Here is a 27,678-nt window from a genome sequence, read left to right as displayed (position 1 = left end):
CGCATGTTTACGGCTGCTGTTATGTGTCTGAACTTTTTGTAAACGTGTGTCTACAGCCTAGTTCAGGGTTTGTTGTTGCCAAACGAAGCCTTAAACACAAGCATGCCGGTCAACATGTCGCAGAGCCGTGGCTGAAGAGAACAAGACCAGATTTGAGGAGTAACAACTATCTAAACGTCTGTGTGTGTTTGTGTGTGTGTTTTCCTTTCTGGCTATGCAACCCCTTTAAACAGTGTGTATCTTTAACAACTCTGCATCAGTGTGAGGTTTCTCTGAAGTGTGTATGATTTTGAGCTTCTTAAGTTTCTTTGTGCTCGAAGCTCCTAATCAGACAAACCACAAGTGTGTCCTTTGTTTTGTTTTTTTTTTTCTTTTAAGGTGAGGAAAGCAACGCTGCCACAACAGCTTCTAAGCGTCCATAAATAACATTTTCATATCCACCATCTTCTTTATCAACCTTCAGATCAAGGCTTTGTCAGAAACGTCTCTCTAGCATCATTCATATAAACATTTTGAACATGACAGGACACGAGACAATCTTGCATGCATGCACACACTCAGGCCCTTAGTGCTTTTTCTTTCCCATGGACTTCCACAAGCTCTCACACTTATTCGTGCATTTGTATCTTTTTTCCCCCAAACTCAGTCCGATAAACATGAACACAGAACTCACAATCAACAAAAAAAAAGCCCACTCACACACACAGACACACACATATCCTTTTTACACTAGCACATGTGAACGTACATAAAAAAAGAAAAGTATTGTTCAACAAAAATTAGAAAAAGCTCAGTTCTGAAAAGGCGTCTATTAGCTCTCGTACCTAAAACCAAAGATTTACAGAGATTTTGTTGTTTTGTGCGAGTAGTTTTGGGGGGGGGGGGGGGGGGGGGGGGGGGGGGGAGAGACAGAGCAGTGAGGAAGAATGGAGTGTTTTCTTCTCCATCCATTGAGGACAGATACAGTTCTGATGTCCTTCCCTCTGAGGGTGTTTAATATCAGCAGTACACAGACAGAAATCAATGAAGCATCTTTTTGTTTTGTTTTTTAACATTTCTGTCGTTGGCGGAAATACAGTGCGTCTGTTGGGAAGGCGGGGTCGTTTTTCTTTCCCAGTGCTGCTCAGCTGGAACCATTTGGGATTGATGGGGTAGGTTTGTGTTGGGGAGATTAACTCGGGGAAACGGAGGGATCATTTTCGATAAGAAAAAACGAGAAACACAGCCTGCTGCAGAGGAGATCCTCCGGCTTAACGGTTAATGTTCATGTTAAAGTTACGGCCCAGAGGTTTCAGCGGGGTGAGATGCACTGAGCTCCAGACACAGTCTTGTTAAAACTGGGTGGATGTGGGGTTATTAGGTTAGGTGGTCTCCTTGCCCTGGGTCCCAGTGACAGTTTTGATGGAGCTGAGAGTTCGGTTGAACCAGGTCTTCTTGGCAGCCTGCACCTCGTTCAGAGCCAGACCCAGATGATGCTCCAGGTCCTGGTTTAAGAGAACAGCATCATTAAATTAAAGCTCACTTCGTCTTTTCACTTTAACATCATTCTTAATAAATGTTTCAGACCGCCTGATGGTGCAGAGACATAAACACATTATGAAAAGTTCTGCATTCTTCTTTTTTATTTCCTACCAAGTCATGCAAACCCAATCATTTCCAGACTTCAGACTTGTGCTTAAAGCATTCCAGCTCTCTACAAGACATCTGAAAACCCAGTATTTCCACTCATCCAGCATATGAGTGGAAATAAATTTCAAATTTGAGCTGCATTTCACACCTTAATGCTTTTTCATGACAGCCATGTTTTCTTTTTGTGAGCATTTTACGCCGAGGCCTTTTCCTCTTTTCTTTAACCGTATCTAGCAAACAGAACATTTGATTTGGTGTCTTTGCTGCTGCTGGTCGATTAAGCCAGAACAATAAACTCATGGCCTCTCATTTGATTTCTTTGCTGTTGACACGTTGCGCCTCATAAAGGCAAAACTGGATACGCGGCAACGTCTCATATCGCAGAGTCTGAGGTGAGTGTAAATTGACTTCCTGTCTCATTACGAAGCCAGCAGTTTCCTCCTAATGACATTATCCTTGGTATGTTCTTTAAGACTGTCAAAAGTGTTGAATGTATCCTTACAACAAAAGCAGCCTTGCAGACTCGCTGTGACTCGAGGAATATTGCTTTCCGTTTCAATTAGAGGAGTTTCGACGGCAGCAGAGCAAGTGTGACATTATACAAGCCGACAGATAAGTTGTGACTTCCAAACTTCTCCAGCTCGTTTGGGAGGCTTTTAAAAAGGATGACACTTTAAACTCCAGGAGGTTGTTTGTTTCTCTATCTGTGGCCACAGCTGTGTAAATGTGCTTATTTTAGCTTATACTTGTACGTTAGCTTACCTGGATTTTGCACTCGGCCTCTACTAGCTGCAGTTTGGTCTGGGCGAGTTCCAGCTCCATCTCTCTCAGCTGGTTCTTCAAACTCTCCTTCTCCTCATCCGTCTCTTCTGCTCCCCCGGCGGGCACCGTCGCCGCAGCCACCCGCACACGACCCTCTTTGTTGAAAAGACTGCTGCACTTCTCACAGCCTTCCACCTTGGACTGCAGGAGGATTTTTATAGGTGAGGAAGAAAATTGGAACAGGTTAGAGGAAGCCAAAAAAAAAAAAAAACCTTTCAAGGTCATACTGTCCGTCCAAACAACCTAATATTAGTCTTAGATCTGTGTCTGAGCTCGCGGCAACAAACGCTACAGACTTCCGCGCTGCAGATTGTTGGTGCAGATGTAATTCATCTCTGAGGTTACAGCATTACAAGTCATTTACATCAAACCGATGGCTGAGTTTAAAGCTGATGAGTCATTATAGATAACGCTTTAAGTCTCATCACTGCTGAAGCGGATGAGAGCTTGAATGAGGCAGAGTGATCAAGCAGAAATAGTTTGTCTTGTCTCTTTAAATACAAATTATTCACACACACACACATACACACACACACACACACACACACACACAAAGTTGTGATTAAAAAGTTCTCATTAGAAGACACGATTATGTTACAGTCGCTGCACAAATGCTTCCCTGTGTCACTTATAACTACAAATCCTACGAATACACTCGGCTCCTGAAGTGCTATCAGTAAATAAATAAAAAACCAACTAATTGCAACTTGTCCTTGGTTAACTAAACCTTCTGGGAGAGGTTTTGGGCAGCCCTGATGAGCGTTCTGCCAAAATGGCCGCTCTCCCAGCTCCAGTTTAACCGCCAGCGAGCCATGTGTGCGTCTGCTGGAAGTCAGGTGTCTGGCTGTGGCTTCTTGGCCTAACGTTGCATTCTTTCCCAAAAAGCTTTGATTTCACTGCCAGTAAAGACAAAGATATGGCAACACTCGGTTCCACACACCCGCCAACTTCAGGATGGGGGGGGGGGGGGGGGGGGGGGGGGGGGGGGGGGGGGTGGAATTGGTCGGTCCACATCGACCTCTTCAGGTTTACCAGGTTAACAGTGTTCAGTAGCGTGGAGCCGACCACGTCATCGGAAGATGTATCGTTTCAGTTCTCCTCATGTGACTGACAGCTGCTGATGTTGTTGACAAAGAATAAATGATGAATAAAAGTGACATCAGATCTCCGACGCCAGTAACTCACTCTGATTTTCTCCAGTTCTCCCCGGGTGGCCGTCTGTTGTTTCTCCAGTCGTTCACTCAGCTGGGAACAGATCTATAGGAAACAGAAACAGTGGGATGTTTGTTCAGCCCGATCAACAGCTCAGCCGCTGCAGCTCGGATCGATCCAGCTGACAACAATGTTGGAGCAGATATGTGTGCCTTAAAGTCGGGTTTTACTTCCCTCTTAGCTAGTTAGAGGCAATGACACAATTACTTCATATCATGAAATACAAAAACGCATCATATCAACTACATCTAACACTGAAACACTTGAGTTTATCACCACAGCAGCAACATATTAACCTGTAGCATGTTGCAAACAGCTTGACAGAAGCTGACTAGAAGTAATTATATTTATAGACAGAGATAAAAACCAAAATGGCTCAAAATAGTTTAATAGAAATGCAATAACATCAATATTTCTGAGTGAACATTAAATCCGATTATTTTGTTAGGAAATAAACAGGACTGCAGTTGTGTGTGAGTCTCTGTGATGGTTTCAGAGATCCACAACATGAAGGGCAGCTTTGAAAGAACTGGATGAACAAATACCCTTGTTTCATTAAGACTTGTGACGAGGAGGTTTTATGAAGAGGTCAGGGCAGATCTGTAGCCAAACAGCATCAATTAATTCTGAATCAACCATTGTGCAGCAGTCTAAAACGCCAGGTTCTGTCAGGCTAGCAGGAAAATAATAATTAAATGTAATAACAGAAAAGTTCCACGTTGGCAGGAAAAGTTGCATCTGGTAAAAGACTCGTCCTGAAAACCTTTTAAATATATAAAAGTATTTTAACTAATCCTGTTTAAGTAATTTTAGAGCCACAACATCAAAGAAAGTGAGTATTGGTTTCCATCATCATCATCATCATCATTATCATCATCATCATCATCATGGTCATCTGAAACATAAAATTGGTGTAAAAGTGCTTTAAATCTGGGTTCTTATAAAGTATATTTAATTATACTATAGTATTTATCTAATGTGTTTGTACAGTTTTCATGTTATTCCTTCTTGAGAAGCCTCTGTTGTACTTTTGTTGTATGAAAACACAATCAATAAAGTCTGATTTGACTTGATTTGATTTTGATTCTAAAAATCACTGATTTCATCAAAACTGTCATTTTAGTTTTTAGAAACAAGGAAATGTGTTTTTTTTCTTTGTCCTTGATATTAAGAACAACCTAATGTTTCCTTTCACCACCTCTGTTTGAGGCTCTTAGTAAGAGTGTGTGGAGTTGATCCCATTAGCTAAGTCCATTAGCGGTGTCATAAGGTCTGGTCTTCCAGCACCTGCTGAGAACGGGATGTTCAGAGAATTTGCTTCCCTTCTTCTCCAACCAGAAGCAACCACAGAAAAGGTGAGTAACACCTCGGAGCTAGCGCCGAAGCTTCCTGCTGAACTCAGAAGACGACAACAGTAATCGCAGCGTTTACATGAGGTCATCCCACTCGACTGCTCCTGCCCTCTGCTAAACTCGTCTCTGCATGGAGAACGGTTAATTGCTCTTCTTCCTCCACTCTACAGGACACGCACAAGATCTGTGCATCTTCAGCAGAGCAGAAAACCATCATCCAGCCATTTTTTTTCTACCATCCTCTGCCGATTCATTTACACTGATCTGACATCACCGAAGGCTTTTTCTTTCCTTCATCCCCGCTGGTCTCATCTTCAGCTCACATCTTCCCCCTTCATGCTTTACATCTCTTTTACTTCACTAATATTAAATCTTTATTATTTTTTCCTCATCTGAGCGGCTCAGACCGCTCGGTCTTCGCCCAGCGTTTGCCCTCATATCAGGAGCAAGCTCTCCTCGGCTGCAGATTTTCTCTGTAATTAGCGATGGGGCCTGCAGGGACACGGTGATGGGGACAATGTGTACGGATGGGATTTCAGGCCAGCCTAACATGAGGTATTTGTCAGTCTAAGAGTACAAACAGTTATGGCTGCACCATCTGCAAGCAAGCTGTCAAGGATTATTCAACTCATTAAAACTCTGGATAAAGAGAATCATATTTTTCTTCGAACACAGCTGTGTCCCTCTAATAATAGATCCTGTTTTCCCAACAGTTAAGTCTCAACACCCATGAGAAATTTTGGTTTTTATTTTATTAGAATTTTCCCAGAACGCCTTCCATCCTATTAATTCATATTAAATATATTATCCAGGCTTGCTGTAAAGCCAAACGCTCTTTTTGTTTTCCTTTGGTTCAACAACACATGTCTACAACATGTACGATCACAAGGCACAAGCTGTGAAACCCGCAGCTTCATGCCGTTGTCGGATCTCTTGTTAAAGCTTAGAAGCAGAAGTAGACAATTAGGCTGATACGCTGAATAAAGTCCAGATACATAAAAACAAGCTCAGCGAGACAAGTCTGGCACATGCTGCTGTACCTGGCCTGTCTGAGCGCGTCGACACAAACTCCACTCCTACTGTCAGGATTACAATGCAGCACTTGAGAGCTTTTCGCCATTAACAGACATTCCTCTGTCCTCGTGTGCTGGGGGGGCAATTAGCACACAAAGCTTTTATTGGCTTCAATCCTAAAAAAAAAAAAACAAACTTGGCATCCGCAGTTCCTGAAATAGGAAAATGCTATTTGAAGAATAATTTGAGTTATCTGGGTTGGAAAACAACGCGGGCTATTTTGGGGCATTCCTCGTCCTGTCAATCCCAGCAGACTGAAGGCCATCGTCCTCCCTCTCCTCTCCTCAAACTCCTGCTACTTTTCTCTCTCCCTCCATCCCTCAACCCCGTCCTTCCTGTCATAAAACAGACTATTTTTGACAAGGCCCCATTTTCACACTTAGCTCTGCTCAGCACGGCTCTCGACTGCCTGCTCGCTATCTGAAGCTGCTTTTACTCACACTACACACACACCATCACCTCTATGATAGCGTCCTCCTGTCAATTCCACACTACCATCAGTATTTTTAGATTCAGGTGAACTTGGGTCTGCTTCTAAATGAGTCTTTGTTATTTTTGTACGCCTCCACATGGAAGGAAAGGTAGATTGTTGCATAATGTCCCTGCGCTGATGGAAATCGTTCTTGATCTGGGTGAATTTATATTTAAACATGAAATGACGGGATGAGATCTGAAGAGGAATTCAGGCAGATGGAGCTCAAAAGATGCTCAAAGCCTCAGTCATCAGAGCTCTGGGTTCAGGTTAGGGACAGTGAGGACAAACTGGAGATTTTTTTTTTTTTTTTTTTTTTTTACTTTACAAACAAGATAATTGAATGGAAACAAATTACTTTTAGATGCATCTGATTTTCAAATATTTATGGCCGTTCTTGCCGTGGTAAGGGCTTGATGAGAGCTGAAGACATGGAAAGACCAACCTAATAAGGAAATGGAAGCAATGAAGATGTGGTCAAAGGGTTCAAACAACCAGATTTTATAATAAGGCTCATTAAATCCAGCCCGCCTGTTAAAACCAACACAGAATTTACTAAACTAAAATCCACACCAACGAAAACATCCTGTGTGGTTTCTCAGGCTGCTTGAGCAAATTCTGAAGCAGAAGCTCAACATTAATGACTCTTTAGCCTTGTTATTAAAAAAAAAAAAAAAAAAAGGAGGAAAAAAAAAAGACATTTACATAATATTTTTACATTCACGCTGCAGTTTGGGGTTAAAATGAAGTAAAAGAGACAAACATGAGGTAATGACTATGTGAGCATTGCTTACTGCTGGCAGCTTTTTCTGTTCTTGGTATTTATGTTGTCCTGGTAACGCCAGAAGACTTTCAGTCTGTAGTCTTAAAACTTCCATCCTTGTGTTGCATTTTTCTCCCACCATGCCTCTGTGTGGCACTTGGAGGAGTTGACACAACATATATATAAAATCCTACTGTTAGTGAAACTTGAGTGGAGGGTAGGGAGGTTTTTATTTCAGATATAACAGGTCTGTCTGTACTGGGCTTGCCTGCACTGGAATGCAGTGGTGGGCAACTCTGGTCCTCAGGGGCCGCAGTCCTGCAAGTTTTAGGAGTTTCCCTGCTGCAACACACATCAGACAATTAGCAGACTCAAGCTCTGCACAAGTCTGCTAATTGTTGAATGAGGTGTGTTGCAGCAGGGAAACTCCTACACTTGTAGGAGTGCAGCCCCCGAGGATCAGAGTTGCCCACCACTTCTGTGTTACATCGATAAGATATTCAATGTGTATTTTTTCATATGTATAAAAAATGATGGTAAAACTGTGTGAGATTGCTGCAGCTGAGGAATAAAACTAGAAATAAGTAGATAAGTGAGGAAACGGTTTATATTTTATACGTAATAACAAAAATATCCATTCATTGTGTATAAACAAATGCAGAAACTGACATTATTTCATCAGTTTCTTAGTTTAAATGAGTCAAGAGAAACAAATAATTCACATAAAAAGTAAATAAGTGCGTGCTTATATTTAGCAGAGCTTTAAATCTGCAGCTGACAGATTCTTTGCTAATGATTGGAGTCTACTTAAGCTATAAAATATCATCTTGGACCAGCTGCTCTTTTTGCTCTTGAAGTGTGTGTTGTCATCATGCCAAGATCTGCAGATCTCTTTCAGAAAAGAGTTATGCATGTCTATAAGCCTAAGAAATGGTGTTCAAATCATTTAAAATAAATCTTTCCATCACAAGAAAAATGATCTAAAAAGGTATTGATTTCACAAGACTGCCAACATATCCAAGATCGTCTGATCCAGCAAAGTCAGTCCATGCTCAGACTATCTGATGGAAACAGACGCCTGAAAGATGCTCAAAATGTTACAAGATCTCCTGGTAATGACTTTTGGTGGCGAAGCGCATGCGTCTGCAATCAGAAAAGTAATGCTCGGAGTTTGCTTGTGTTGGAGGCTAAACAGAGAAAACCCTTCGTTGCCCAGAAAGAGTTTTAGAGCAAAACTTATGAGGCAGTGAGCATACAGAAGAAACCTGGGCGTTTCAGAATAATCTGCTCTGGTCAGACAGATCAAAGAGTTGTGTGGCCACAGTTACAGGAAGCGTGTATGATGAAGGTCAGATGTTGCATTACATCATTCATAAGTGATGTGAAGCTCAGCAGTGGGCTGGGTGGGCTGAGCTCACTGATTAGAGCTTTAAGATAAAATAACGGCATAACTAATAACATAAGGAAAGACTCAAAAACAAGACCGATGATTATAGACTGACCAAGTTACAACAAAGGTTTGAAATGCTGTAGGGGGCCTTAAATCCACAAGCAGATACCATAAAAATACACAACCCCTCACAATAAGGATCTTTAAATGTAAGGTGATCCAAAACACTAGGGGTGGGGAAATCAAATCGAAAAATCGGAAATGGAGATTTTTTTCTTCACAATTTTAAAATCGATTTTTTTGGTTAAAAAAATCAATTAAATAAAATAAATTAAATTTTTTTGGCATTTTCATTGTTTTTATTGATCTTTTACTTGTCTTCTTGGGCATTATAGCAGCAGAATGATGCTCAGGATACTGTGTTGTTTTTTCCTAACCTAAATCAAGAAAAATTACAAGAAAAAAGAAGTTTTATATAAAAAATTTTTAATCTACAAAAATCATCAATATTGAAGAATTTTGAGAATTGCAATTTAAATCGAATCGGCACCCAAAAAAATCAGAACCGAATCGGGACAAAAGCATATCGTCACAGCCCCACAAAACACAGATGAAAGTATTTCTTTCTGCAAACAGAAATCTCGGTCAGAAATTCCTGAGACTTCCCACATCTGAGGTCTCAGAGGAATATTTCATCTACTGACATTTTTGCGACTAAAAAACTGAGCTAAGCTAACTTTCTTTGTGTCCGGGTTCATCTGCCTTGGAGGATCAAATGATTATATAAGATCACCAAAAGCCAACAACTTTCACAAGCTCTAAATCATTTGAAAAACACAAGTTTTATTTGCAGGATGTAAACTATTTAGACTCAGAGTACATACCTGTTTATATTCTCCAATAATGGAACCATTCTTCTTTATCTCTGATTCAGACTTATCAAGCTCCCGTCTGCACATTTCTTTCAGCTGTGGGGGGGGGAAAAAAGACAGCAGATACTGTGAAGCTGTTACATGGGAGAAACAAAGGACATGAAGAGATTCAGAGGCCCCAGAGACCATGTGACTTCCAAGAGATGTAAAGAGGACAGAAAAGTATTGGCAGAGTAGGGGCTCGTGGCAATTTCCTGCACTAAACACAACCCCTACTCCAGCACATAAATCACTCAGACTCCCACCTACACACCCAACAAGACAAGAGACATTTGGAGGACAGTGGTGGAAACACACGGGAACGTAGGGCAGCAGGTCGGTCTTCTGTCTCAGAAAGGATTCTTCACTGAGCCCAAGAACAAAAGACACATCAAACACGAGCTGACAGGCTTCATATTGGGAGTTCTGAGTAAGGAAAATGTGTCTCTACAGAAATTACACAAAGACTGAAGAAAACATCAGGAGCTTTTTTTTTTCCTTCTTTCTGTGGATGAATTAAATAGACAGAACAGACAAACCCAAAACCTCAAAAAAATAATGGCACGGACAGCTGAGCCCTCAGATGTGTGCTATTTAATGATGAATAAAAAAAAAACAAAACAAAAAAAAAACAAGTAGACTGGCAACAACTGGATGGACAGAAACCTTACTGGAAAATTTGCTGAAAGTGAGCCCACCAGTCACCCTGATGTCTCCGGTATACGGCAGACCTCCGACATCAGGCAGACATGTCCTGTTATTTACTCTAACCTGTGCTGACTCCTCCTCCAGCCGTCTCTTCTCATCCTCAGAATCCACCAGTTTCTGTTTGGTCAACAGCAGCTCTTTATTCAGGGCGTCTGCCTTCTCCTCGGCCTAAAACACACACACACACACACACACACACACACACACACACACACACACAGACCAGACATAAGACTCCAATACAGATCAGGTCATTGAGAGGTGGACTTGTTCTACTTTCCCCTCAACATATTTCTTTTCAAGATAGGTCATAAAAAAAAGAAAAAAACTTCCAAACACAAATGTGTTAGTTGCTCCACACACACACACAGAGACATTTTGAGGTTAGCTAAATCAGGCTTGACTGTGGATTTAGACCAACAACACAGAAACAAATGTTTCTGCTCCGCTTTTTAATAATCTGTTTAAAAATTTCTAAAAGCTCTTCCACGAATTGACAAGTCAGATCTGCCTTACGTTGTCCAGGTCCTTCCGCAGCGCTATCTTGCTGCTAACTAGCTCATGTGCCAGGTCATCATTTTCCTGCTCCAAACGCATGTTGGCCTCTTGCAAGCGACGATTCTCCCGCTGGACAGAGCAGATGGAAGAGAGAGACGTCAAAGACAAAAGAGGGAATTAAAAAAAAAAGAAAGATTTAAAATAATAATAATATGACAACAGAGCAGCACAGCAATAGGTTAAAAAAAAAAAAAATACGAAGAGGAAACGAATCAAACAGAAAACAACGTGTGGAGAAGTGATGACTCATAAAAAGAGGAAGAAAAGTGAAGAGACAGCTGAACAGAGAAACATGAGTTAATCATAAAAAGTTGAAATGAATGTGTAAACTTCTCCTGGCTCAGTAGTTCTGAAGCAACATGAAGTAGTAAAAGTTTAGTGTGGTCAGGTGACGGCAAGGAAAGAGCCGACTGTATTTAACAAGAAATAACCTGTTTGCACATCAACAGCAACCAACAGCTAAAATGAAAACTATATAGTGACAAGTTGATGAGATAATGTGAAGGTTTATGTTACAAATCTTAAAACAGCAATGACACGATTGTTTCGGAGGACAAAGATGGCGACGATGAAGAAGGGATATTGTGTGAATGAAAACTACTCGACCCCTGTGTACCGAGTTTAGATTTGATGCTGTGCAGCTTTAATAAAAACTTTCAATTATATTTATGTGGTTCAGTGGAACGTTCCAGAGGAGGGAAGCTTCTTTAACACAAAGCAGAACAATCCACTTTACAAAGAGTTGTGTAATTTTGACATAAAATATACTTTAGATGCCTAAATAGTTCAATCGGGTCAAATAGAAATAAAAACAGCCAGATGTTGTTTTGCGGCATCATGATGTATTACAGAATGGAAATCAGCTTCATCACTGTAAACACAGAACTTCTGCATCTTATGGATGCTGCATTGTGCAGATGGGTCTACCTCGTATCTCTCAATGGGAGCTTCCTGTTGCTCCTGCTGCTCCCGCATGGTGTGGTACTCCTTCTCAAATTTCTTTAACTTTTTCTGGCTGATCTGTTGAGCAAAGACAGCAGAAAAACTTACATCACAACACCGCATAAAGGAAATCTCAAGCAGCCAGCCAGAGAGACATTTAAGTGACAAACTACTGGGATGCTGAGAAATCTCTCCACACACAGAGTGACTCATTCAACCCTTCAGTTTTACTTTTGTTTCTAACTAGCATACTGGTACATAAAATAAAAATAAACAGAAATATATGAAGATAATGTAGCATTATATAAACCTGTGTTCAATCAACAATCAATCAACGTGTAATCAACTGTTTACATGTAGAGCAAAAAGGAGAATGTAATGATACATGGAAGAGAATACAAATACTAACAGATATCATCCAGACATAATTCATTAGTCAAATATGTATTGTGTGTTTCAAGCAGCACCTCCGGTTTATGATGTCAAAGACAGCTAATTTGATTCAAGAATGAATAAATACAAAGACAAATCAATGCAACAAGACTGACATTTTGATTGGAACAGTCAATGTTTGTGATAAACCTCTGAGGTTGATGAGCAAAAGAATTATGTACTGATAACACAATCTCAGAAGACGAGTGGAAGTGTCACAGAGGCGCTGTGGACTGACCTCAACAAAGCTGGATCAACGAATTAGAAGGTTATTACTGCAGGAGGTTAAAATGCCCACATTTAAAGCTTAAAGTCAATGAAGTGAAATAAAAACACTGTCTGTGTATCATTTTTAGGAAACACTATGGTCCAAGTCTAAATAGGAGGAAATATTAATTTCTTTCCTTCACAGCTTTCAAATCAAATTTTTAAAAAAAAAGAAAGAAAAAAAAAAAGTCACCTTAACACATTCACAATCTTCCAAAACCAGTTCAGGTTCAACAGAACACTTCTGATCAGTTGCAGATCAAACTATTTGCCACTTTATCAGCTTGAAATAGAGAAGCATCCCCTTCCATAATGTAGGAGAAACTTGTATATTCTGTGTATTTTTTATTAATATATGAACAGTTGTATCTTCAGAGCATGTTTGGCTGCATTCTTGGGTTTGATATTACACGTGTGCCTTTGTTAAGTAGTTTTGCTGAGAAATTTGTTCAGTTCCTGGGAGTCAGACGAATGGGAGGAAACGCAGGAGGTTACTGAGGGCAGGATTGTGTCATCCATCTCTTTGTCATCTTCTCCCACTGACTTCACACAGCCAGCTGGGTTTCCAGAATATACACATTAGAGAGGTAATTAATAATGTACAACAGCCACTCTCAAGTGTAACCATCATTTATTTTGTTTACTATTAAGAAATTCCGTATTGCTATATTTTCTAATGTTGGGACCAATCATAAGTGAGGTAGTACAGCAACGTGCCCTTATACTGACTGTATACAAATATTAAGGCATATCTGTTCATATGTTCAGAACTGCAGGTATAAAGTGTGCATAGTGTTAAAGTGGAACTATTATGTGCATTTCAGGCTAATTTATTTTTATTTCTGAGACCAGAAGGGCTGGGATTGATCGAGTTATTGTCACAAATCGCTTTATTTACTTCAGACCGACCCTCTCCGTAGGCTGTCAGATCAGCCTGTGGGCAAAACGAGTGGATTGAGACTCTTCCGCATTAAGCCCCGCCTCCCGCCACTCCACAACATCGGGAGCACGCACCACAACTGCTTTCGCCGTCATTGTAACATCTCATAAACAGAAGGATTAGGCTAATATGAACTCAATTAACAAAAAAACAAAATACAATGTCAACACATAGCATACAGCCCTACATGTTGGAACCTGAATCAGACCCTGAAAACGAAGTGGAAAACAGCAACCCACAGCAACGAATGCAGCAGGATGTCTTTCTTTGGTAAACTCACCAGCCATCGTTGGAAATAACTTTATCCCACGTTTTCTACCCGCCTGATGTATTTGTACATGCCCTTGTTAACCAGTAGAAGGTAACCAATCACCGAACCTTATCCCCCGGGACGTCACAAGGATTTCCAAGTAGAAAAAACGCTCTAAAACGATGTGTTTTTCGTCGCCATGGAAACCAAACGCAGAGAGTGCTGGAACTCAAACTCAAACTCAAACATGCGTTTAGGTGTTAAAAAACAGTGCCGTTCACATGTCTGATGAGGATTCAATACTGTAACACTGCAGAAAGCTCAGAAAACTCAAAATACCATAATAGCGCCCCTTTAAAAACTAAAATCGGAAAAGATAAAACCTACACACACAAAGATATGGGATTTTATTTAAATTCTCAGGTGAATTTGCACTACCAGCTTTAGAGCTGAGGAGACAGCTCTAACAGGTCGAACAACTGCCCACCGAAACAACCTAGATGACCTGCTCTGACCCCAAACCTGCTGCCTGGATAATTATAACTGACTGTAGTCTGTATGTGTGTGTGTGTTGGTCATCTATAAGCTATGGCTGCAAACTAAAGACATTTTCGACTGAAACTTAAATATTTATATGTACTGTCACAGTCGTGCATTTATAGATCCACACATAAGAAAACACTGACATAACTGTCTACCAAAACCTTCTTACAGTAATAGTTATATTCTGAAAAAATGCAGTCTTCCTATAATAAGGTAGTCCGTGCTTTATTTTGTCTAAGAATGAATCAATACTTTCGATATTTTTGCCATCCTTCTGCTTTTTTACTTCATTGCTGCTATGCAGCTTGTTCCACTTTGCATTGAGAGCTCCTGTTATTTATTTTTTACATGCTTAATTCACTAAGAAGTCATTAAAAAAAAAAAAGGCACCTACACTTGTCTTGAGAAAGGAGGGAAAAGTTTACATGTGAGAGATGTAATTGCTAAACACTTCATCCAATTTGAGAAGAATGCCTTCAAATTTTAAGATGTGACTGAAATGTAATTTTATATATGCTTCATAAAGCAGGCATGTATACATGAGAACAGAAAATATGAATGATGGTGTTAGCCAGAGCTAAATGGGCATTTTACAAAGCATTAAACATGTTAGTGACACAAAAAAGCTCTTAAAGCCAAACCAGCATGCTTACATAATGCTTATAAAGCTCAGCTAAAAATTCAAATGTACCAAAAAGTGCTGCAGAAGCTCCCTTTTAGATCTGCTTTTTCTCTAAAGAGTACAAATACAATCCCAACTCATTTTTGTTTTAATTCCATCCTGGTGTTACCAAAGAATGTGAGAAAGTAGCCAAAGGATTTAAGGATTATGGAGCAGAATGCCGACATCAACCTGTGTTATATGAACAAACCAAGTAAAGAACACCAGTCTGAGCTACGCTAACTTATTCAGACTAAAAGTATTAACACAGTTTCCTACAACCTGAGAACCTGGAAAACTAAAACTATCCACCAATACTTTTTACCCTTTAAAGGCACATAGACACAAATGTTGCAATATTTTCACACATTTCTAACTGTAAAAAAAGATGCATACAGCATGACGTGAAAAATTTAAACTAAAGCAATGAATCAAGCCAGAGCCCTTTGCTGAACAAACAGATATGTGATCCCGTCAGAAGGCGACATCATCAGTTAATGAGGCTGACATTAATCTGGTCAGTTAAGCCTCAGATTAGCCTACCAATGTTACACCAGGCACCGAGGTCCATTTGCCAAATGGCTTCCTGGAATTATTTTCTCTGAGTAAATAAGTTCTTTAAAATACACACATGTATTTAAGTCAAATGAGTACTTTAGCCTCCAAAATTAAAAGTTTACAATGCAAATTAATAAAACATGTAAACTTGTGGGTTTTTACTCCTCTAACCTGAGAGGTCTCTTGAGCCCACCTTGATTTATATTCAAGAGCTACGGTTCCAAAGTAAGAACTGAAGCATCTTCAGAACTGCACATCTGGCCCAGTTATCTCATATTTACTTCAACTGGATTTTTTCTTTGCTGTGGGAGCTCAAAGTGTGATCTCCTTGCTGCATAGCTGTCTAGCTGGGAACTGAAAAGTTCAACTCTCCTCATGCTGGCTGCTGTACAGAGTTTATGTGAAGAAATATGTTTGCCCAAAGTTACCTTCAAAGGCAGGTCCTCTAAACTGGGCCAGACTGTTCAAAACAGGTCAGGACACAGGTGTGAGTGTTTCAGAGACATGTGTGTGTCTGGCATCTGTGCATGTGTTTATTTATCGCTTATGATAAAGTCTAACAGAGACCCCTACTGGCACATGAGTAGCATTGCTGGACAATATAGATGATTGAAAACAGGTCTAAACTGATCATCTACAGATCAGATGTGCTGGTTGATTTGTCAGGTCATTCTAATAATTCTAAAGCAGTACAGCTTGGGCTAATCTGAACACTTTGATCCAACATTTACTTTTTGTTAAAGATATTTATGTCATTTTGAATAGTTAAATTAACCGTGAGGTGGACACTGAAAATCAGATGTTTGATGTGATGCTGCACAGCTGTGATCTGAAACTGGTGACCTGCGGGCCAAAACTGGCCCATAAAATCTGGCCCGCCAGATTCTATCAAAGATTGATTGTGATAATTAACTGTCAATGCACAGACATGTTGCGGTTCACAGCACTGTGTTAAAATAACAGTGTGGCCCCTTTAAGAGAGTGGTTAAGCTAAAGAGAGGAAAGAGAGACACACAGAACGTCAGCTGCATCAGGAGCAGAGGACGTCAGCTGGAATAAACTTTTTGCTTTGCAGTAAATGTTTTGCTACAAGCTTTAGAAATAAACACCACACAGATGTTGTAGTTTCAGCACAATCCTGTGTCTGCTTCACTGTTGATGCTTTGCCTCCATTCAGCCGACAGAGTTCGGTTTGGAGGTGGAAACTTTATAAGCTGTTTCTGTCGAAGTTTTCACAGACAGTGGAGGCAACAGAGCACCACGCTTACTAAACTGTTAAAGAAATGTTGCACTACAGGAAAAAATACCAGATGGAAAGACGAGGAAAACAACTGGTTTTGTTGGAGCTAAATGATCGTGTACGTCTATAGTTCACCTGGTAAAGCAGCTGCTCATTAGATGCAGCCAGGTGTAAAGTTCAATCCCGACATCTCCCTGACCCACTTTCTTATCTACTGCTGGACAATAAAGCACACTACAGCCCACACAATGTCAAAAATACAACACACATACAAACACAGTACAATTAACAGGTTTTATGGTTTTTGTTTGAATTTAATTATATAAAATATAACATTCTATAAGATATAAATCTATATATCTAAGAAAAAAAAACAGGTTTTCGCTGTAAAGAGTTCATTTTGGCCCACCATTCAGTTGGTCTGATGACCCCTGCTGTACAGGAATCTGCTCCATGTTTTTCTCTTGGAATTTTACCTTCATGCTACAGGCCAGCTCCATCAGCTTCTTCGCGTTTTCCTCAGAGCGGTACCTCTTTGGAACTGGGACACGAAAGAACTTAAGTGCACCTTCGAAATCGGTTTGGATTAGATCATCTTTTGATGTCTGAAAGAAAAAATTATGCCAAAAAGGACAAATAGGTATTAATTTAAAATTCCAAACACAACCAGCTTGCCATCCAAAGACAAGCTGTTTTTTCGTTGAACTGTATAAAACAACAGAATGACAGATGTGACAAAAACAGGTAATCGATAATCCAATTAAAGTTTAGACAAGCAGCTCATAAGAAAGTTTGATAATACTACCAGCTTCAGTTTCTTCTAACAGATGTTATTGTCAGTGCTTGTGTGTAAATAAGAAATGTTTTTTGTTCCAGTCCTCTTACCTTAAGAAGGGCCAGGGCTACATTGAAGATCACACTAATGCCCTGAGAATCAAAACAAACAACAACATTCATGGACTTCATTATATAGCTGCATTGAAAGATATTAATTACATGACTAAATATTTAAAACTAATTGTTGCCTTTAAAAGCTTGGATATGTAGAGTCTCTGCTGATGTTGACAGATTTATTAGAAGTAACTTTAGCTCCATCAACAGGATTTTTTGGAGAGTTGCATGCTTGGACTGTCACACTAAAATGCCATTTTTATATAATCTACAGCAAGCTTTCCTCATCTAGTCATAATTTCCTGAATCTTAAACATTTCATCACAGTTGATAAATGAGATAGATTTTTTGAAGTGAATAGTTTTAAAATCAGCTGACAAATAATTCTTAAGATACTAGAAATCCTTTTCTCATACTATAACAGAAGATCATAATCAGAGTTATATCACATCATTAAGACTGAATGAAATAATTTAACAGCATTGTTTACACTTCTGTATTCCACTGGCATGAATTGTCATCTTTTGGATGTTTAAGGTTTGTTTATTAGGTTTTATAAGATGTATAGGAGTAATACAAATTAAAGAACTCAAATGGTGAGTATGACTCAGTAATGCTACCAATGTTTATCCAAAATTATGTTTGAATTAAAACATAAAGAGTTTGAATTTCTATTACTAACCTCACACAGTAGCAGGTCAATTATATGGAAGACCATGTAGAGAGGGAACTTGGCTGTGAAGAGGGTGAGGAACCACTGAGAGGCATACATATGAGCCTCCAGGCCCACATTCAGAAAATGGTTGTACAGGTCTGGTATATATTCCTATGCAGTAAAGCACAAGGAGAGAAAGAAATTTGAGATGCAAAATAATAGATCCAAAGAAGAAAAAAAGATCAAACTTGGTTAAATAAAGGTAAGCAAAAAGAAACAAAAAAAACCCCAACACAATTAAATGCACAAACATAATTATATATTTTTGGGAGCACAGTGGACGAGATTAGGAGATGAGAAAATGCAATACACAAACCTGCATGAGTCTCTCAAGTTGAAAGAACTTGCAATGCAGATCTTCAAAATTCTGTTTGAAAAGGTCCCTGAGCCCATAATCAAACATTATCTTCACAAGAACACTGAAAGCTTGCTCCTCTGGCATCTGGAAAGAAAATAAATACACAGAGCTTTTAGCCATTTCATATTTTAACAATTCATCTTCCAAATTAAGCAGATGTGACCTCTGCGGATCTGCAGCTTGATAATTAACCCAAACTTCTTAATTTACTTCAGCTATTTGCAGACACCTTCCCTTTTCCATTAGGCTGAGTAAAGACAAGTATTTCTCCACTAGGTGGCAGTGTTGGCATGTCTCTGTAATCCAGTTGCACTTAGAAACAATTGGTTTAAGATAATTATGGACTTAATAGATACTAGATATAATCATATTGGTGTTCATTAAAAGATTTTTTAATGGCAATGTGGTGGCTACTGTCTGAGTTCTGAGAGACTAAACATCAAATAGCTCAAGCCGTTCCACCTGAGTTGCAAAAACACACAAATGTCAAATGAAAACAAAGTAGTCCTCTCTGGGTCTCAACATTGTTTGAAATGTTTGGGATTTTTCTGGACTCTGCTAGTCTGTCAACTCACATGCAGAAGCAGCACAGCAGCCAAGAAGGACTGTCCCTGGCAGTAGCCAATCTCCTCATCATAAACAGAGTAAGCCTGTTGGAGAATAAACAAGTATCACAGATTAAGGACAAAATTTATATTTTGATTTTATATATATATATATATATATATATATATATATATATATATATATATATATATATATATATATATATATATATATGTATGTATAATTTTATTTTGTGAAAAATGCCCATTTGTTCAAGTTCCTCTAGAAATTTCACACAACCTTAAATGAAACAGAAAAAGGAGTTCATGTCTGCCCCCATCATAGACATTTATCAAATGACATTTATGTAAATACTAAATTTTTTTTAACTCTCAGAGTATAAATGGCTAGAGAGCACGTGAAATACGGAGCACATTCCTTTACCCTTTTTGGAAATCTCAAGTTGCTGAAACACATGCTGCAGAGCACATGACATGGTTTACAAGATGCAAATGTTTTTATTGCGGGCTGCACCTTTGCTGACAGAATAGTTGTGATAAAACAGGAAACAGAAATTGATGTATAAACTACAGTCCCAATGAGGGATATAGAAGTTAGACATAGAAGTGATAAAAGAAGAATTTGGAAAAGAACTGTAGTGGCCTACTGAACTAGAAACACAAATTAGTACAAGTTAAATTGACAAAGTGTGGACCAATCTATACTCGTAGGAAAGGGAGGGTCCGCTGAATTATTCAAACCCACCTCAGGAGATGCTTGTCTGTGAAGAGATGAATGCCCTCACAAGATTTATACATTATGAATGAAACAAAACTAAAAACTGGGGAAATACTGCAGTTAAACCAACATTATAGAGTACACAGCTGTGTTAAAAAATGTCTGTAATAATCATATTTTATATATATATATATATATATATATATATATATATATATATATATATATATATATATATATATATATATATGTACACACACACACATTTTTCTCTTAGCTTTGTTTAACAAAACTTTATTAATTAATGTTGCATAATGTACATCAGTGTAAGAGTTGAATCCTCAGCTTCCTGTACACGCTCACTTTAATGACAGCACACGGTACACAACATCAATCAGTCTGGTTATAGTTGGGTCTGGTGTTGAAATTCAAGCTTATTTTGTTTTTCCGTGACAGATTGCTATGAACTGGTTGAACCAGCCTGGATCAGAGCAGCTGTGTTAATTAATAAACAATATTGACAGACTCACACTACTGCCCTACAAAATATGTAATCAGACCTACAGTAAGGCAAGTCATTTATATATTAATTACAACATATCCTAGGGACTGTGTGATTCGATTTCACAAACACTTTGCCATCATTTCTCGGTGTTTCTACCAATAAACACGGATTTTACTTCTTTTGGTTCAGTCAATTTGACTTTAAAATCTTAATTACATTATTTTTAATGGCTTTTTGAATATTTATTTTTTCGTCTATTTGCTCAGAAACACTGAAAACAAGTCCTTTTCCATTAGTATTTAGAATTTTAAATAGTTAAAATAAGAGTTAGTCACAATACTTTCTAATAATTCAAAGTATCAATAACAGAATACACTTTACTAAGTATAGCATTCTCTGTCCCCATCATGTCTTTATATATTTGTTAAAGGTACCAAGTAAAAAACTGTACTAGATGCCATTGTGATCACAATTGATCACATTTCTAATGGCAACAGGCCAAGTTTTGATACTTGATATTTTCCAGGATATATAGGAAATTTAACTGATTTCAATTTCAAATAAAACACCATAAAACTCTACTTTTGGTCCCTTAGACAATAAAGTCCTCTGACAAGAATAAATATCAATGGACAAATCAATTCATTTTGTATTATAACTACTAACAAGCGTTAAGTGCTTAATGTGGGACAAGATGGAGAAGAAATGTTGATTTGTTTCTGCAGATGTACTACAGAACCATTACACTTCATTTGTCATGCAGCTGTTTGTTCACTGCTGGAACAAACAGCTTTTATGACTTCATTATTCACTGCGATAACTTTAGTGGAAAAAGTAACCCCATCGTGTACGTTAGTCCAACCTTGCAAATCTTGTACAGCGAGTCTTGTCCATCTCCTCCAGTCTCTTTGAAGTAGTCGTGAGCAGGAAACGTCCTGTTAATGTCCCTGGTGATGGCGCTGTCTTGAGGAGATTCCTACAGATGAGACAAATGTGGCATGAAGATGGTAAGTCAAGGAAGGAAGAGTGAGATTTAAGAAAATTTAAAAATCTGCACAGTGACCCAGCACTGTTAGTGTTTCACAGTGAGATTTACAGTGTGGGACAGAAAGAATAACTTTCAGCACAGAGCGTTCCCTTCCACCCTCCTGACTGCCAACAGCTCTATGTTTCTTTAATGTATCCGACTCTTCATTTGACTTATTTTTAGAGCATCACAAATGTTACTTGTGTAGTGCTGAAGTTTAGATACATTGCACCAGGATGATAGCTGGAGATTAAGGTTTCCAGGAATATTTTGTTTAATAAATAACACAATGTCAACCATGCCTTTACTAAAACTGGGACTAAAATGTTCATTCCCTTTGTGAGGTTTTCTTACACAATGCCAAAGTAAAGTTGCTTATGTGCCGATCTGCGTTACACTAACCTGCTTCACGGTGGTTAGGAGGTTTTTTGTCGAAGAGTTACCAGAAGCTAAAAGACTGCACTGTGAAACAATCAGGCAGATGAGTGGCTGTTTAGCTTTTCAAAGTAAATTCGAGTCGGTTCTGGACATTGTGTCATGAAGATTGTTGCTTTCATGTTTTCCCGAAGAACTGATATGATACCATTTTAGCAGCATGGTGCCACAGGAAGACAGCAAACAAAACCAGAGTTCAGGTATGACTAGAGTGTGTAGAGCTAAATGAACAAGCTACCATGTTGATACTGACAGTATTGATCATGGGTGACTTATCTACAGCCTTCATCCTAAACATGTGGCTTTCTATCACCTTCAATAACTGTATTTTAATTATTCAAAAAGATCAAAATATTGAAGAAAATGATGAATTATGTAAAACAATCCCAGGGTTCAGCAGTGAACTTAAAGTTCACAGGCAACAGGAACCTGATGCGTGCACAAAGTGTCAGGGCAAATCATCCAACAGTTGCAGAGCTATTTGACAAGTTAGCAACTGCTAGCTTCATTGTCGTCCCCTCAGGACTATACAGCATTTAGAACAAAGAAGTTAAAGTGGTGCTATTATGGTATTTGGAGTTTTCTTAGCTTTCTACAGTGTAACAGTGTTGAATCCTCATCAGACATGTGAACGGCACTGTTTTTTTTATCACCTAAACGCATGTTTGAGTTTGAGTTCCAGCACGCTCTCCGTTCGGTTTCCATGGCGACGAAATACACGTCGTTTGAGAGTTTTTTCTACTTCCCTGTGACGTCCCGGGGGATAAGGTTCGGTGATTGGTTACCTTCTACTGGTTAACAAGGGCATGTACAAATACATCAGGCGGGTAGAAAACGTGGGATAAAGTTATTTCCAACGATGGCTGGTGAGTTTACCAAAGAAAGACATCCTGCTGCATTCGTTGCTGTGGGTTGCTGTTTTCCACTTTGTTTTCAGGATCTGATTCAGGTTCCAACATGTAGGGCTGTATGCTATGTGTTGACATTGTATTTTGTTTTTTATTGAATTCATATGAGCCTAATCCTTCTGTTTATGAGATGTTACAATGACGGCAAAAACAGGTGCGGTGCGCGCTCCCAATGTAGTGGAGTGGCGGGAGGCGGGGCTTAATGCGGAAGAGTCTCAATCCACTCGTTTTGCCCACAGGCTGAGCTGACAGCCTACGGAGAGGGTTGGTCGGAAGTAAATAAAGCGATTTGTGACAATAACTCGATCAATCCCAGCCCTTCTGGGCTCAGAAATAAAAATAAATTAGCCTGAAATGCACATAATAGTTCCACTTTAACTGACTATGAGACCAAGAAAAAACCCACAGTCATGCTTAAATAATGAACATGAGGAAATACCATTAATCCCTTCCAACAAGTGCTTTAATGTCAGCTGGGACACACTTGGACTGAAACATGGGCGTGACCACAACACTAACAGTCTACACTAAATACGCCAGGGGAAAAGTCTTTGGGATATCCCTCCACAGTGATGACAGAGAACCACCCAGAGGAAACACCAAACACATTAAATAACTAGAAGTCTGGATTTCAAAGATTAATCACCCCTCATTTTATCATTGATTATCAGTATGTTTCGAAACAAAGTGCCTTTAAATGAGTGATGTTACCGATACACAAAGTAAAATATGCATTTGAAGACATATTCATGTATTATTTGCAGCCAAGGTGGATGCAGTCGGGACTATGTATCAGATCACATACTTTTTTACTTAGTGGGATGAAATTCAGCTCTGAAGTCTGACACAGGGGTCTTCAATGCTTTCAGTGGGCATTTCTGCAGTAATACTCACTGATCCATAAAGGAACATGTTAAAACCTCCAACACCTCCTTTAAGTCTTTCAGATTCCCAAAACTTGCTCAAAGGCACATCTGTAAGACTCAAGTGTATCGTTAATCTTTGCTAAAAGGTTCAAAATCCCTAAAAAATAAAGTGTTCTGCATTTCCATCTTCAAAGCAGATACAAACTTGAGTCAAACCAGACAAGTTCCCTTCATTTACAGTAAATCACAATTTATTTTTCTAATCTTTCTCACCCACTTTGCAGCCAATTATACCTCCATGTTACTGCACCCATCAGGCTCCCCTGCCCCCTTTTTCCGTGGTTTCTGTTCCAACTTCCACAGAGGAAGAGAATGAAACAAAATAATGTAAGTATCAGAAGAAATACAGGAAGAAAGGAATACTAAAACAAAGCAAGCTAATGGTGATCAGAGACCAACAACAGTGCTTGGATCCACATCCCACACCACACCCTGTAAGTCACAGCGATTGTATGTGTATTTTTATATGTACGGCTTTCATTTAGAGGGCCACACAGAGCTGGACCTTGGGAATGAGGTCATTTTGAACAGACCTTAATGACTTTTTTTTTTTTTTTTTTTTTTTTTTAAAGGCTAAAGCTAGAAAGTGATTTTTACAAAACACTGAAGGAGGGACTGAAACCTTAAGTTGCATTAGTTAAAGTAAAGGAGAGAAAATTATGACTGATCCATAAATGAGCAAGTGTAAAAATACATATGCAGACTTATTCAGAGGAATATTGGTTGGAGTAGGTTGTGTTCCTCAGTGGCTGCATGGCTAGCATTTTATCAGGTATGTAAAGCATTCTGCTGGTTTCTGAGCCATTTTAAGGGCATCTGGCTACTGTTTCCATCTACACATTCAGGTTTTCACTAGAAAACTTTCATTAGTTTGATTCTTTTCCTTCTATCTTATGTTTTTTTTTTTTAAACTGGCAATTTATTTATTCTTCTTTTATTCTTTTTATGTTGTTTAATGCTCTCATTTACACTGTGGCCTTAGCCAAGATGAATACTCACATTTTGCGGTTGTGCATTTTGTATTGTCCTTCTCTGTTACTGTGATTTGCGTTTTAATCAATGAATGGCCTCACCTTATTACTGCCATTAAAATCTACCTTCAGGTATCAATAAAGTTACTTGGAAAACTTGGGAAATAATAGGATGAAATAGGGTTAGAAAAACTAAATAAAACAGAATATAAAGATGAGAACTACTGCAAACATAACATGATGAAAAGCATCTATTATCACACCTCCTAAAACTAAATGTATAACAATTTAGGATGTAATTCTATTAAAAGTCTACTAAAAATGAATACAAATTAAGTCAAAATCTACCCGATGAATTTTTAAAAAGCTGTTGGAACTGGTGTGTTTGAGAGCACAAGCGTGGAGATGCTTAATCCAGTGTGAAGGGCATATTACACTGGGCTACAGTCTCTGTGAAAGATAACAATCCATGTTTATACAAGCACCACTTCGCCATACTTAACTGAAGTGCTGAGAGAATGTACAAAGACCTCTGACACAGCGGCCAATTAGCTTCCTCTCTGTCCATCTGTCTGATAATCTAAAGAGCAATTTCGACAGAGGGTCGCGTGAGAGGGAAGAGAAAACATCCAGTCCGGCATCATATTGTGTGGAAACTTGAAAAAGCTACAACTGTAACTTAAACTGTTTATAACCTGAATAGTATTTTTTCTGATTTATAGGAAAAATAAAGTTTAACTAAATGAACATTTTAATATGTTCACTTTGACTTTAACATATGCCCAATTCTCACTGGTGGTGCTTTTGTCACCTGAGGCTGTCTCAGGTGCCTTTTTATTTTAATATGATGCAAAGTGACAGAATGATTTTGAGACCAAGTAAGACCAGCATGTTTTATAAACTGGCAGGCCTTGTTTGCTGTAGCATCTGGCAATATGATTGCTAAGTCACAAATTGTGTCCCTTTGCTATTTATTCAGTGTCTTTTATCAGCACAACTACAGTTTGAACTGGAGGACACGTGATATAAACACGCCTGCCACAGCTCCACCAGATGTACTGTTTTGTGTGAACTCCAGACACAAGGTTTAGCTTAGATGAGCATTTTATAATCCTGAAACAGTCAGAAATTTGTCCTGGGTGATGTTTAGTTGCAAGTTTGTCTTTAAATCTGTGTCACAGTCTGGGATTGCATGTCAGGACTGCAATTTTTAGTTAAGATCAAAGATTTTACCACAATCCTTTCACGTTGGTCATCTTTCATCTGGGGCAGCCAGGAATTTCACAGAATGTACTTGGCTTGAGGCATATAGAGTGGAGGTAAAGAGAATAATATTCTTAGTACAACAAAACACACTTTTTTTTTTTTTTTTTTTACTGTTTTTGTGGTATTAAGATACCAAGAAGTATCTCTGACAGCCTCCAACCAAATCACAATTTCCAAGGAGAAAATAAATAAAGCCCCTTTATTTAGAACAGCTAATCAGATAGCATGTGGCAAATCTCAGCTAAAGCTGTTTATTCCCTAACTTTACAAGTTCCAGTAAAAACAAGAAAGATAGTGAAAAATGTAAACCTACCAAGAATCATTTAAAAATCATTTAAATCCTGCATTAAGTTGAGAATTTTTTTTTTTTTTTTTTTTTTTTTAAACTCAGCAAAAAAGAACTTATCTACAGCAATGACTGTTTTTTTTTTAAGAGTATGATGACCACCCCATGTGAAAAAATAAGATGTGAATTAAAAACAATAAGTATGTGGATTATACTAAATAAGACTGTACAAATCCCTTGGATTACCATGAAAAAGAATTTAAAAACAAATGTGAATAAGATGACAAAAGCTACCTACAGTTATCTAAATTAAAGGACACATCAAATCACTGTCTTCTGTCCGTGGTAAGTCACAGAGTAGTACTGTAGTGAAACGGTAATAACGTTTCAAAAGTGAGTGAGGTCACAGGACAAAACGTGTTCTTCTAGCAGACGTTTTATCTCTTCACTGGGGATAAGCCTAAAGTTGGCAACGCTCTCGTCTGTGCATTCATTTGTGCCAAAAGCTGGGAATAAAGCAACGGAGGGGTTTCCACGAGAAATCCTTGCAGCAAGCAGTCTATTGTTTACACACCTTATTTTCTCTGACTCAACACAATAGCTGACGTGCCTTTTTGTTTTCCTTTCTCTGCTGTTAAAGGACCCTGCAGAGATGTCAAGACAACATGGAGTGACATTTATCTGGCTTGCCACAAGCTTGGCTCCACAAACACAACACAGAGCACAACATTTTCTTAAATTCATGAGACAGAATTTAATCAGAAAGTAAAGAAGTATAAATGCAAACAAGTGCCACATTTATTCATTTTTCTAATAGGGCAAATGATAAATATTTTTAGGGTTTCCTCACAACGGCTTTCCTTTACAACAGTGTAGTATAGGCAGATGCACACGCTAACCACAGAGCTGTTTCCTCACCTCACCATCATCCTTCATTAAATCTTAATAGTCTGCCTCATGCCCTACTTTTTCTGCCATTTCAACAACAAAACGCTGCTTCAGTACGATGAGAGCACACAAAACATGTCACATCTGGATGGAACAACAAAGACCAAAGCAATGTTTGTGCTAAAATATTTTCTTACAGCAGCTTCATCGGGATGCATTTACAGTTTTTACAACAAACTAACCCATAAACAATCTTCTTTTGTCTGGAGGGAGGGGGAAAAAAGAGAATTGTTCCTCCAGTTATTTTTCTGGCAATTATTCATGTAAACACACATCACAAATCTCAACATCCATGGCTCTTTTCAAAGCTGGAAAAGGAATAAAATCACATTTATTTGTTCAGAAGAGAGCCACGTACACCTCGCAGTCTACAAAGCATCACGTAACACCCTCACTGATGTTGAGCAGCATTATTAAATGGCTGTAGAATAATT

General features: G+C 38.7%; 1 protein-coding gene across 2 annotated transcripts in view; it reads right to left on the bottom strand.

Annotated features, from left to right (window-relative positions):
* Positions 1 to 27,678, bottom strand: part of rabgap1 (RAB GTPase activating protein 1) — a 76,153-nt gene that overhangs the window by 1,155 nt on the left and 47,320 nt on the right. For both annotated transcript variants that reach the window (XM_079256567.1, XM_079256568.1), the window contains 13 exons: positions 21,340 to 21,453; positions 19,264 to 19,338; positions 18,647 to 18,772; positions 18,298 to 18,441; positions 17,610 to 17,651; positions 17,201 to 17,329; positions 11,819 to 11,911; positions 10,850 to 10,960; positions 10,397 to 10,501; positions 9,599 to 9,682; positions 3,637 to 3,708; positions 2,392 to 2,592; positions 1 to 1,484 (listed from right to left, as the gene is read on the bottom strand). The exon at positions 1 to 1,484 is cut by the window's left edge and continues 1,155 nt beyond it. In XM_079256567.1, the coding sequence (XP_079112693.1) occupies positions 1,362 to 1,484; positions 2,392 to 2,592; positions 3,637 to 3,708; positions 9,599 to 9,682; positions 10,397 to 10,501; positions 10,850 to 10,960; positions 11,819 to 11,911; positions 17,201 to 17,329; positions 17,610 to 17,651; positions 18,298 to 18,441; positions 18,647 to 18,772; positions 19,264 to 19,338; positions 21,340 to 21,453 (1,419 nt within the window). In that variant the 3' untranslated portion in view covers positions 1 to 1,361. The remainder of the gene's footprint in view (positions 1,485 to 2,391; positions 2,593 to 3,636; positions 3,709 to 9,598; positions 9,683 to 10,396; positions 10,502 to 10,849; positions 10,961 to 11,818; positions 11,912 to 17,200; positions 17,330 to 17,609; positions 17,652 to 18,297; positions 18,442 to 18,646; positions 18,773 to 19,263; positions 19,339 to 21,339; positions 21,454 to 27,678) is intronic.

Source organism: Telmatherina bonti (genome assembly GCF_933228915.1).
Source record: "Telmatherina bonti genome assembly, chromosome: 17".
In the NCBI taxonomy this organism is placed as follows: domain Eukaryota; kingdom Metazoa; phylum Chordata; class Actinopteri; order Atheriniformes; family Telmatherinidae; genus Telmatherina; species Telmatherina bonti.
The sequence above is the reverse complement of the archived record's forward strand: the minus strand, read 5'-3'. Positions and strand labels throughout refer to the sequence as shown.